Source organism: Heloderma suspectum, chromosome 1, assembly GCF_057233095.1.
Source record: "Heloderma suspectum isolate Gila_16-S chromosome 1, 16-S_ref, whole genome shotgun sequence".
Classification (NCBI taxonomy): domain Eukaryota; kingdom Metazoa; phylum Chordata; class Lepidosauria; order Squamata; family Helodermatidae; genus Heloderma; species Heloderma suspectum.
This window is the reverse complement of record NC_139458.1, coordinates 308,592,275-308,604,389: the sequence shown is the minus strand read 5'-3', so window position 1 is coordinate 308,604,389 and position 12,115 is coordinate 308,592,275. Positions and strand designations below refer to the sequence as shown.

At 45.6% G+C, this 12,115-nt stretch overlaps 1 protein-coding gene across 1 annotated transcript in view; it reads left to right on the top strand.

The window, feature by feature from the left end:
* Window positions 1-4,409: 4,409 nt before the first annotated feature.
* LOC146359346 (uncharacterized) overlaps window positions 4,410-12,115 on the top strand; it is a 41,795-nt gene continuing 34,089 nt past the window's right edge. The window contains exon 1 of the mRNA XM_084814366.1: window positions 4,410-4,430. Within this exon, the coding sequence (XP_084670492.1) occupies window positions 4,410-4,430 (21 nt within the window). The remainder of the gene's footprint in view (window positions 4,431-12,115) is intronic.

Below are 12,115 nucleotides of genomic sequence, written 5' to 3'. Positions count from 1 at the left end.
TTTTTGAAGGCAAAGAAGTGGGATGTTCTTCAATGGCCATGTCAGTCACCTGATCTCAGCCCAAAAGAGCATGATTTTCACTTACTGAAGACAAGACTGAAGGCAGAAAGACCCACAAACAAGCAGCAGCTGAAGGCAACTGCAGTAAAGGCCTGGCAAAGCATCTCAAGGGAGGAAACTCAGCATTTGGTCATGTCCGTGGGTTCCAGACTTCAGGCAGTCCTTGACTGCAAAGGATTTTCATCCAGGTATTAAAGGTGATCCTTCAGTTTGAAATGATGTTGGTTTGTTCCATTACTTATGAGCCACCAACGATGGGGGGGGGTGTATGCCACTGGCTGTCCTTCCTGAATGGTTACTGCCCCTTGAATTATAGCTGAAAGTCCTGACTTCACTCCCATCTGGGTGTGTTTCCTTTCAACTTCAATGTGGTGGTGTACAGAGGCCAAGTGCCAAAAGAGTTATCCTTGTTCCAATATTTCTGGCCCTGACTGTATCTCTGCAGGGTTCAGTTTTACTTTTTGTTTCAAATTGCTTTGCATTTTTGCTGGATAGGTATAGTGTTGCTTGTAGATTTCAGTCTATACATGCTAACTGATATTCCTTCCAAGTTTGCGCAGGTCTCCGTAGGGCCAGAGCTAAGGGTAGGCATGGTTGGGCATCTGCCAAGGGCCCACACCCCAACAGGGGCCCACTGACAAGAGCCCCCTGGAGTTGCTCCTCCTCTTTGCCACTGCAACCTGCTTGTTCACCTGCCTCTTGCTCTGGTGCAGACAATGGAAGCAGTGAGAAGCAGAAGCAGTAGATGCCACAGCCTACTTGCTCAAGGTTCTCTGCCTGCCAAGTAAGCAAGCTGCAGTGATGATGAGAAAGAGAATGAAGAACAATAGCAGCTCTAGATAATGGTGCTGGTGAGAAGGTAGACTCGCTTAGGGAGGGGGGCCATTAAGAGTGTCTTGCCCAAGGGCCCTCAAAAACTTGGAGCTGACACTGGGTCTCTATTAGCTTCAGTTGCTTGCACTATAAGGGAGTGCAGAAGAAGGCTGCAGGAATGATTTGGCTTGGCGTATTGCACTAAGGCTATTGAGAAATATCTGACATTTTGCCCAGAACTTCAGCTACACTGAAGATTTCAAAATATGATTCTTTTCCTGGATGCTGGTTAGTTCTTATGATGCATTGCTCTATGACAGGGATTCCCAACCTTTTTGGATCAGTAGATCCATTTGGAATGTTGAGAGAATGTTGTGGGTACTCTAACAAAATGGCTGCTATGGTGGGCATGGCTGGGCACAAGCAACCATTTCACAGAAGGCATGACTAATGAGACTAAAAGAAAAGTAACTTGCCCAAATACCGAAGTACAAGGCAGAGGTCAGGTCTGTGGTCCAAAACCCCAACCCGCTCTTTTGAACCCATAGTTTTCTGCTCAAACACTGCAAACTGTTGAGGCTCAGGGACATGGGATCCAGAGGCATTCTTGGAAATAAAGACAATACCAGCAGTTGACACTTTGCTCTGCAGCATGCCAGCCTCCCAGTGACTTCTTTTTAATGTTAAAAAATTATTAGATAATAAACTAAAAATCTGGAGGGGCAAGGAGCCTGGCAGGAGCCAAGATCTGTGTCCACACAAGCATATTGGGTGCAGGGGCTCCATGTTAGACGGCCCAGTTGTATGAGTAGTTCTCTTTGTGAACTGCCCAGAGAGCTTCAGCTATTGGGCGGTATAGAAATGTAATAAATAAATAAATATTGGTCATGTTATGATTTTATTGTTTGTATTGCGTTGCTAAACCTCTCTGAGAACCCTAGTTGGACAGAAGAGGCGGGACATACATTATTATTTAATTAAATAAACAACTGTTTATTGTTAACTGACCCAGATGGAGCAGATACCTGTCAAGCACTGTCTCGTTTGCACTGGCTTCCAGCTTCTTTCTGGGCCCAGTTAAAAGTGCTGGTTTTTACCTATAGAGCTCTTCACTTGGGACCTCAGTATCTGAAGGTCCTTCTATCTCTAATTTTGTAAAGGCCATGAGAAACAACACTTTTGTTTGTGAAGAACAAAAGGACATGCCATTAATGTACCTTTTTCCCATCCTAAAAAAAAAAGTTTAATAAATTACCCACAGAAGCCTGTAAAACAAGGTTATTCTGTGTATTTTCTCTCCTTTAATTACCAGGTTCAAGTCTGTTACACAAACCCTGTTAATTGGCTATGGAGAATTCCCTTATCAGTAAGCTTGGGAAACGACCTGTTTTGGAAACCCTTATAAATCAAAGGAGAGAAAATGAACAGAAGGAATGAGGTAAAGAAGCTAATAATCTGGAATGTTCCATACTATGATTTCATAAGCAAAACATACTCAGCTAGAGTGTGTCTGATCAGCAGATTGTCTCTTTTTTGGGGGGCGAGAATACTGTGGGAACAATTGAAGGTGAACTAGGAGTTGTGGTTTGCCAACTCTAAGATTGAATACAAATAACAGACATGTGCATTGCTGTTCTTTTCACATACTTCCTACCACATAAAAAATAGAATTTTTAAAACCAATTTTTAAAAATTCTAGGATGCACTGGGAACCGAGAGATGGTTATGAAGAAAGTATGGGTTCAAATTCTATTCAGTTGGTGGTATGTGTATTTAAAAAAAAAAGAAGAAGAACATGCCAAAATTCACCAATTTCTTCACAAGAGAGATGGAAAGAATATTTGAATGTGGGAGAAAGTGAGACTGACATTTGGCCATTCCTAGTGAGAGGTGCATGGTGCTGACACATTTCACCACATGAAATGCTCAGGTCTCTGCTTTCAATTTACAGGTGCAAGGACCAAAAGAGGTCAGGTGCATCACTTGTGCTTCTTCATTCACTGCTTACATGTAGCACAATCTAAAATAGCCTCCCACAACCTGGGGCCCTCCAGATGTGTTGGACTACAACTCCCACTATCCCCAGCTGGCATGTCCAATAGCCATGTAGTCCAACACATCTGGAGGGTACCAGGTTGAGGAAGGCTGATCTAAAACTTCCCCAGAGTTGTAACCATTATTGTACAACTTTATTTCTGATGGCATTGCCTTGGTACATTCTCTGTTTAAGAAGAATTCTGCTTGTTTCCTGTTTCTGCTAGCTTTCTGTGTGAAGATAAGCAAGATTCCAATCATATGTCTTTTAGGAATTACTTACATAAAAATACAGGTTTGCTCAGGCTGAAATGTAGTTCCTTCCAGAGGAACTCTGGAAGGAATACTGAACCTACTTAGTAGGTTCACTGAACCTGAAATACTGAACCTACTTAGCTGTACAAAGAAAAACAGTGGAATACAGGAGGACCAGAAAAAGAGTCTTCCTTTCAAATGTCAAGAGACTAGAGAGACATTTATAACACCCAGAATCCAGATCCATATATTTCATTCTCTTGAAACCTTTCAGACAAATAACAGAGAAATCCAAAGTGGGATTGTCCACTTCCAAAACCCTGCTGGACCTGGATCATGCCAGACAAGGTGGGAGGGAGGATAGTTGTTTTTGCCAGAGTGTTCAGTGGAAGGTCTTCTTTTCCACAAAGTCACTGTCCATTCATTTCAAAGGGAGGAAGAAGAAATAACCCATACTAACTAACCTCCAGGCTGGTAATAGGCCTAATGTGGAAGAGAGGGGTTTGGATCCAGCAAATCCAAGGCTGTCTCTGACCCTCCCCCATAACGCCCCAGTTTTTTCCCCCCATGGGCCCCCCAAGGCAGTAAAAAGATCTTTAAAGAGCAAAACAAAGGAAGGATCTGTTGCACGCTATGTATTTAACATGGCATGTAGTTTGACCCAGAGAGCCAGATGTGAAAGGCTCCTCATACACTTGTATTACTTCGCTTTCTTCTTTGTGCCATACTGCTCCAGCACTGGATTTGCCATCAGACATCTTGTAATGCACTAGATGATTCAGGAGAGTCAAGGACCTCTCACGCCTCATCTTGAGGCAGTTAGTAGGGCTGTGCAGGGGCCCCCCGACCTGCCTCGGCCCCGAACCTGAAGCGGGGTTCAGATGGCAAACGTTGCTGTGCCGCTGCCTTCACCATCTTCTTCTTCTTCGCTGCCGCTGCCTCAGGAGCTGGCGGTGGTGAGGGCAGTGGCAGCAGCGAAAGCAGGAGTACCGCACTGCCGCTGCCTGCCGCTGCCCGTCACCAGCTCCTGAGGCCTGGACATGCAGCGACTTTTCTTGCAGGGAGTCGCCATTTTTAAAATGGCAACTTCCTGGAACTTCCAGGAGGTTGCCATTTTAAAATGGCGACTCCCTACAAGAAGACCAGTTGCCATGTGTCCAGGCCTCAGGAGATGGTGGCAGCAGACAGCAGCGAAAACAGCAGTGGCAGCAGCAGGCAGCAAAGATGGCAGCAGCAAAGACAGCGGCATGGCAGTGAACGTGACTCAGGTAAGGACTTGGAGGCGCCGGGAGCATACCAGGGAAACAGCTGGATTGAGACAGAATCTACACACACACACACACATACACACACACAATGGAAGAATATAGTTCTTCATATTCCCTGGTATGTTTATTCCTCATTTTGTCCATTCCCTGAACATGTGCAGAGTCAGAGTGTGCTTTTTATTCAAACAAAGAGAAGCTTGCTAATCTTTCCCTTCATGCTGCATTTGTACAGGTGTGACTGCTACAGAAAGAACTTTCCATTATACTGTCTCTTTTTCATGAGTTTCATAACAGAAGTGTGGTGTAGTGGTTAGAGGCCAGCCCAAAGTCACCCAGTGAGATAACTAACAGGAGGTTTGGTAATGAGCTGGATGTGGAAATACAAAGCTGAGCTGGGGGCAAGTGGGGTGCTGACGTGTAGGAGTAAGTCGCATTGAACTGAATAAGACTTACTTCTGAGTAGACATGCACAGAGTTGGTTCTCCTCTCCATTTTAGCCTCACAACATCAACAACAACACTGGATGTGGAAATATAAAGCTTAGCAGGGAGCATAATACCTCATGCAGGGCTCCAGGACTGGCATGGTCATTTTAAAAGGTTTTTTCTTTCTTTAAAACAGTGTTGCTTTAAACAAAGAGTGCATTGCTCAGGCACACCTAGGACAGCCTTCTTTTGGGAAGCCCCGAGGAGGAGGAAGTGTTTTGGCTGAAAGTAAACGGAGATGGAGGATTGCAATTTAAAAACAACACCCACAAACAAGGCAGTGAGCACAATTCATTTTTTAAAAAAACTTATGTATTTATTATTGGAATATACTACACTGCATTTTTATTTATGAAAATTCCTCGACTCTTTGTGGACGACGAAAAAAAAGCCTCATGACTGCTGGCTCCGCAGTACCTCGTGGTGCTGTTCCGCAGAGGATTCCGTGGCACAGACTGAAGGGAATTCTATCTAGGGATGTACGAAAATTCCGCCACGGATCTCAGGGAGGCCGAATGCCAGCACATTCAGCCTCCCGAAATCGGTGGCGGAACGTCCCGCCACCCCCTGCCACCCCCCGGGACGAGACTTACCTTGGGCGGATCTTCCTGGTGGCAGCGGCTCCAGCGGCGGCTCCGGCAGCAGTTCGGCGGCAGCGGCAGCCGGTCTTCCAACCGGCTGCCACCGCCGCCATTTCCAGTTTAAAAAAAAAAAAAGTGATAGGCTACATAAATGTTTACGTAGCCTATCATGTCTGACTTTTTTTAAAAAACAAAAAAACAACACACGTACGCAAATGGCGGCGGCCGTAGCCGCCACCATTTGCATATGCGCGTTGTTGTTGTTGTTTTTAAGTCAGCCGTGATAGGCTACGTAAACATTTACGTAGCCTATCATGGCTGACTGCAGGGACGCAAACGGCGGCAGCTACGGCCACCGCCATTTGCGTCCCTGCTAGCCAGCAGCCGGATGTCCGGCTGCTGGCGGAGCCAGCCGGCGGCTATGCAGAATCCCTGCGGAGCACAGCCAGCCGGCCAGGATTCCAGGGGGGGAGAAACGGAGTGCCTCCCCCCCAGCAAGGATTCCGGGGGAGGGATGGAACGCCTCCCCCCAACCATAAACATAATCCACGAAAGGTAAGTGCCTTTCGTACATCCCTAATTCTATCCCATTTCAGTCCGTGGCGGAATTCTCTGACATCCCTACTGGTAATTCATTCTCAAAGTCAAGCCAATCATCAGACCAGAATAGGAGAGGAATTGAGATATGTTGATTGGAGTCTCACTGGATGCTCCTTTGTCCTCTTGAACCCAACTTGTTAGAAGGAGCATTTTAAAAAATAATAATACAAGTAGTACTTTAGAAGTACTTTTACAAATTGCATTTAATTTGCTTTTCCAGACCTTAGTTTCACACAGATGTTGTGGCAATTTCCCCCATAGTCCCTTCCCCTTTTTCAGGGCATTTTATGGCTTCCCACTAAAGAGCACCATTTTCAAATCTCAAGAGGGAAGATTTTCTTCCATAACAGAGAAACCACACTGAATCACTCCTTCTGTGATCAACTCATATACACAAACGCCAGGTTCCTTTCATTCCTCAGAAGCTATCGGGGAAATTTAATCAGCCCTTTCTCTTCTCATCAGTCATGGAGTGGGTTTCTACATCTACAGTTGAATACTCTGCATTGAAATTTTGTCATCCCTATCACTGTATGCACTTGATGTCTCTATGTACTCAGTACTGAACAATGAGTGTTTCCTTTTTAGAGAGAGCTGCACACTTGCCATCATATGGGAACAGAGGTTTTCAGAGGTCATGAGGCAAAGAGCATACTTTAGATGAGAAAAAGGAAATTAACTGATTTTCAGACAGCCCCTGCTATTTCCTCATCCATGCAAAAAATTCAGGTTTCTATCTATATCATCAACCCAGTGCAGTGTTTTCTTACATACGCTAAATTATGTAGTGCCTTTAAACAAAGCATGTACAAGAGCAGAATACAAATAAGACAGAAAAGGCTGCAAGAAGTCTTACAGAAAGACATGAGGATGGATCTGGCAGTTATCATCATTTACCCAAATAAATCACAAACTGAAATTATATTGGAATGAGGGCTGAGGTGAAACTACTCTGTGTGTGTTGGTGTGTGGGGTTTTGGTAACATTTTAGCAATGAATAAAAGTTCTCCCCTGTGAAAATGTTCACACATTCATTGACATTTTCCTCATTTGCCAACAGTGATGTCATCAGCCAGCTGACTGGCTAAATCATCCTTATCACTATATGATCCCTGATTGGGCGGGATCATCAAATGCCTAATCCAGGAGGGTTTCTCCATGACAACAGAAGGAGAAGTGAATGGAGAATTATCCAGATTTTCTTAGGAATCGGCTTTGGTCCACGCAGGGCTCCATGAGTGAGTGCACCACACCAGCATAAGTCACTTCACAGAACATACTTCAGGATGGGGGTTTGAGTGAACATTACCTGACTGGCACGGGCTGCTCAACCAATAAGAGAGCCCCCCTCCTGGCTCCCCCCCCCACTTTCTCCTTCTATAAAATCCTGGGAGGTTTCCTCCTGTGACAAAAGCACTCTCCTTCTGTCCCCCCACCCCACATTAATTACTTCCTTACAGCATGAAACATTACAGAAACACAGCTGTAGATCCTTCTCCCTCCATTAAAGTTCCCAATGCTGTGGTTGAGTGATTAACCACATTAACTACTCCCTTACAGCTGGTGAAGCACTTCAGAGCCTTTAGGATACTTAATCCTGTGAATACTTGAGCACTGTGGCTCCAACCAGCTGTTTCTCTAATTCTCTTTCTCCTTTCCACTGAAGCTCCCAATGCTGCAAAGGAGTGAAGCTGCAAATTAATTACTTCCAAAAAGAAAGGATGTAAACATCACAGACAAGCCTCAGTAAACTCCTGTTTCCCGCCTCCCAGCTGAGCAGAGCAGAGCAAGCTGCTCCAGCTGGTCCAGGGACTACAGAAGCAGGCAAGCTCCCAGAGAGCGAGCGAACAGAGCGAGCGAACGGGGGGAGCAAACAGGAGTTGGCCAGGGGAGTTCGGCAGGGGAGGTCAAGGGGGAGGCCCCTAACATTTTTTTTTTATTTTTTTTTACTAACTTTTTTTCATTTATTTGTCTTGTAACACACACTTCCACACCAGTGGGACTCTGCTTTTAACCTCTACTGAGTAGAGGAGCAGGCACAGGCTAGTCTAGAACAATCACAAAGCTAGACACAAAAAGGGAAAAGAGGCTATGGAAGGACAAGACTCTCCAGTGGTGGTGACCTGCAAGGTGTGTGCAATGTTTGTTTTCTTGCCTGAGAACAACATGGCCTACACCTGCAACAAGTGCAAGTTGATCACGCTGCTGGAGGAAAAAGTAAGTGGACTGGAGCGGCGACTGTCGACCCTCCGGGGAATAAGAGAACACGAAGAGTTCTTGGACAGAATGGGGGAACTACAGCAGCAAAGGGCAGACCAGAAGCTTGAAGAGCAACAGCAAGATGAGGCAGTGGGAAATGCTGAGGTGAAGAAAAATGGAATAGAGGATACTCCTTGGAAAAGGGTGACAGTTAGGAGAAGAAGAACTAGACGCCACTCTGCACCAGTGGAAGCAGTGGAGCTGTGGAACCGATTCCAGGTACTTGCGGATGAGACTGGAGGACAGCCTGCAGAGGAAGAATCACAGGGGAACCTGAATGAGAGTGAGCAAGAGGCTAAAGGTCAGTCAAACAGAGGCGATGAAACCCAGGCCTACAAGAAGAAGAGAAGAGTGGTAGTAGTGGGAGACTCCTTGCTGCGTGGGATCGAGACCCAAGTATGTCGCGAAGACCCATGGACTCGCCAGGTATGTTGTCTCCCGGGAGTACAGATTAGAGACGTGACTGAAAGGTTGCCTGCACTCATAAAGCCCACTGACAGGTATCCCTTTCTTCTCATCCATGTGGGAACAAATGATACCGCCAAGCGGAGCTACAAAGAGATCACGTCAGACTTTGAAGCTTTGGGAAGGAAACTCAAGAACTTTGGGGCCCAGATAGTTTTCTCATCCATCCTTCCAGTAGTTAGAAGAGGGATAGAAAGGGAACGAAAAATACTCCGGGTGAATGACTGGCTACGAAGGTGGTGCCGACAAGAGAGATTTGGATTCTGGGACCACGGCCTATACTTCCTGGAAGATGGGCTGTTGGCTAGGGATGGGTTGCACCTCACAAAGGCTGGGAAGAATGTGTTTGGCCACAGCATGAAGAACTTCATCAGGAGGGCTTTAAACTGAATCCTACGGGGAAGGGAGATGTAATGTTGGGGGTAACGATGGACATAGGCGCATGCACTGCAATGGAGAGAACAGCTCTGATAGCGCCCAATAATAGTCTTCAGACATATGTAGGAAGAAAGCCAGACTATGAAGCACATGGTCTTCGATGTCTATATACTAATGCCCAGAGTATGGGAAACAAACAGAACGAACTTGAACTCTTAATACAGGAGGGAAATTATGACTTGATAGGTATAACTGAGACTTGGTGGGATGACTCTCATGACTGGAATACAGCAGTTGAAGGATATAACTTGTTCAAAAAGAACAGGAGGAACAGAAAGGGAGGTGGGGTTGCACTGTATGTGAAAAATACATATCTCTGCACAGAAATACAGGAGGAGGAGCTTGGTAGCCCCATCGAGAGCATCTGGGTTGAAATAAATGGAGCAAAGAATAAAAGGAACCTGGTGGTCGGAGTCTACTACCGGCCACCCAATCAAGGAGAAGACAAGGATGAAACTTTTGAAAAGCAAATAGCCAATGTTTTAAGGAAGCATGATGTAGTAGTAATGGGGGACTTCAATTTCCCCGATATTTGTTGGGAGACAAATTCTGCAAAACATGGCCCCTCCAGGAAATTCCTGACTTGTGTGGCGGATAACTTCCTCCTACAGAAAGTAGAGGAAGGAACTAGAGGATCGGCTATCCTTGACTTGATCCTAAGCAACAGAGATGACTTAGTGGATAAAGTAGCAGTTACAGGAACTCTGGGGGAAAGCGACCATGTTGTACTTGAGTTCTTGGTTCTAAGGGAAGCAAAAGCCGAGTGTAGTCAAACGCGTACCCTGGATTTTAGGAAAGCTGATTTTCATAAACTCAGAACAATGATCAGTAAGGTCCCATGGCAAGTGACGCTAACGAGAAAAGGAGTCCAAGATGGGTGGGAACTTTTAAAAAAGGAAATTCTCAAAGCACAATCACAAACAATTCCAACAAGAAGAAAAGGTGGAAGACAACAGAAGAAGCCAATGTGGCTTCACAAAAAGCGTAGGGATGACCTGAAAACAAAAAAGGACACATATAGGAAGTGGAAAGAAGGCCAAGTAACAAAGGAAGAGTACAGGCAGGTAGCACAGAATTGCAGGGATGGCGTCAGGAAGGCTAAAGTGGAGAACGAGCTGAGGTTAGCGAGGGATGCTAAAAACAACAAAAAGGCTTTCTTCAGCTACGTGCATAGTAAAAGGCAGAGGAAAGAAATGGTTGTTCAGCTATTAAATAAGGATGGCAAAACGATAACAGATGACAAAGAAAAGGCAGAGGTGTTCAATTCCTACTTTGGCTCAGTCTTCTCCCAAAAGAGGGTCTATGACCCCCCTGGCAAAGGCGAAGTACAGGCTGAAGGGGCAGGATTGCAGCTTGAGATCGACAGGCATATGGTCAAGGAACACCTCATTACTTTGAATGAGTTCAAATCTCTAGGGCCAGATGAACTGCATCCTAGAGTCATAAAGGAACTGGCAGAAGAATTCTCAGAACCGCTGTCTATTCTCTTTGAGAAATCATGGAGGACGGGGGAAGTGCCAGATGACTGGAGGAGGGCTAACGTTGTCCCTATCTTCAAAAAGGGTAAAAAGGAGGAACCTGGGAACTACAGACCAGTCAGTCTGACATCAATCCCTGGGAAAATTCTGGAGCAGATCATAAAGCAATCCATCTGGAAGCACCTTGACAACAATGCCGTGATTACTCGAAGCCAACATGGATTTGTCAAAAACAAGTCCTGCCAGACAAATCTGATCTCATTTTTTGATCAAGTCACCTCCCTTGTAGACCGTGGGAATGCTGTAGACATCATATACCTCGACTTCAGCAAAGCTTTCGACAAAGTGCCCCATGATATCCTGATGAGCAAACTAGCTCGATGTGGGCTAGATGAAACAACGATCCGGTGGATCCACAGTTGGCTACAGAATCGGACTCAGAGAGTGCTTATCAATGGGACCTTCTCAAGCTGGGGAGAGGTAACGAGTGGGGTACCGCAGGGCTCAGTCCTGGGCCCAGTGCTCTTCAACATTTTTATGAATGACTTGGAGGAGGAGGTGCAGGGAATGCTGATCAAATTTGCAGATGACACAAAATTGGGAGGGATAGCTAATTCTGTCTTACTTTGGAAGACAGAAACAAAATTCAAAGTGATCTGGATAGACTGGAGTGCTGGGCAGAAAACAACAGAATGGCATTTAATAGGGACAAATGCCAAGTTCTGCACCTAGGAAAAAGAAACCAAATGCACAGTTACAAGATGGGGGATACGTGTCTCAACCACACTACGAGCAAGAAGGATCTTGGAATTGTTGTCGATCACAAGCTGAATATGAGCCAACAATGTGATGTGGCTGCAAAAAAGGCAAATGCTCTTTTGGGCTGCATTCATAGAAGCATCGCTTCCAAATCCCAGGAAGTACTAGTTCCCCTCTACTCAGCACTGGTTAGGCCTCATCTGGAGTACTGTGTCCAGTTCTGGGCACCACACTTTAAGAAGGATGCAGACAAACTGGAGAGGGTTCAAAGGAGGGCAACAAAGATGATCAGGGGACTGGAAACAAAGCCCTATGAAGAGAGACTGAAAGAACTGGGCATGTTTAGCCTTGAGAAGAGAAGACTGAGGGGAGATAGGATAGCACTCTTCAAGTACTTGAAAGGTTGTCACAGAGAAGAAGGCCAGGATCTCTTCTTGATCATCCCAGAGTGCAGGACACGGAATAATGGGCTCAAGTTACAGGAAGCCAGATTCCGGCTGAACATCAGGAAAAACTTCCTGAGTGTCAGAGCAATACGACAATGGAACTAATTACCTGGGGAGGTGGTGGGCTCTCCCACACTGGAGGCCTTCAAGACGAGGCTGGACAGCCATCTGTCA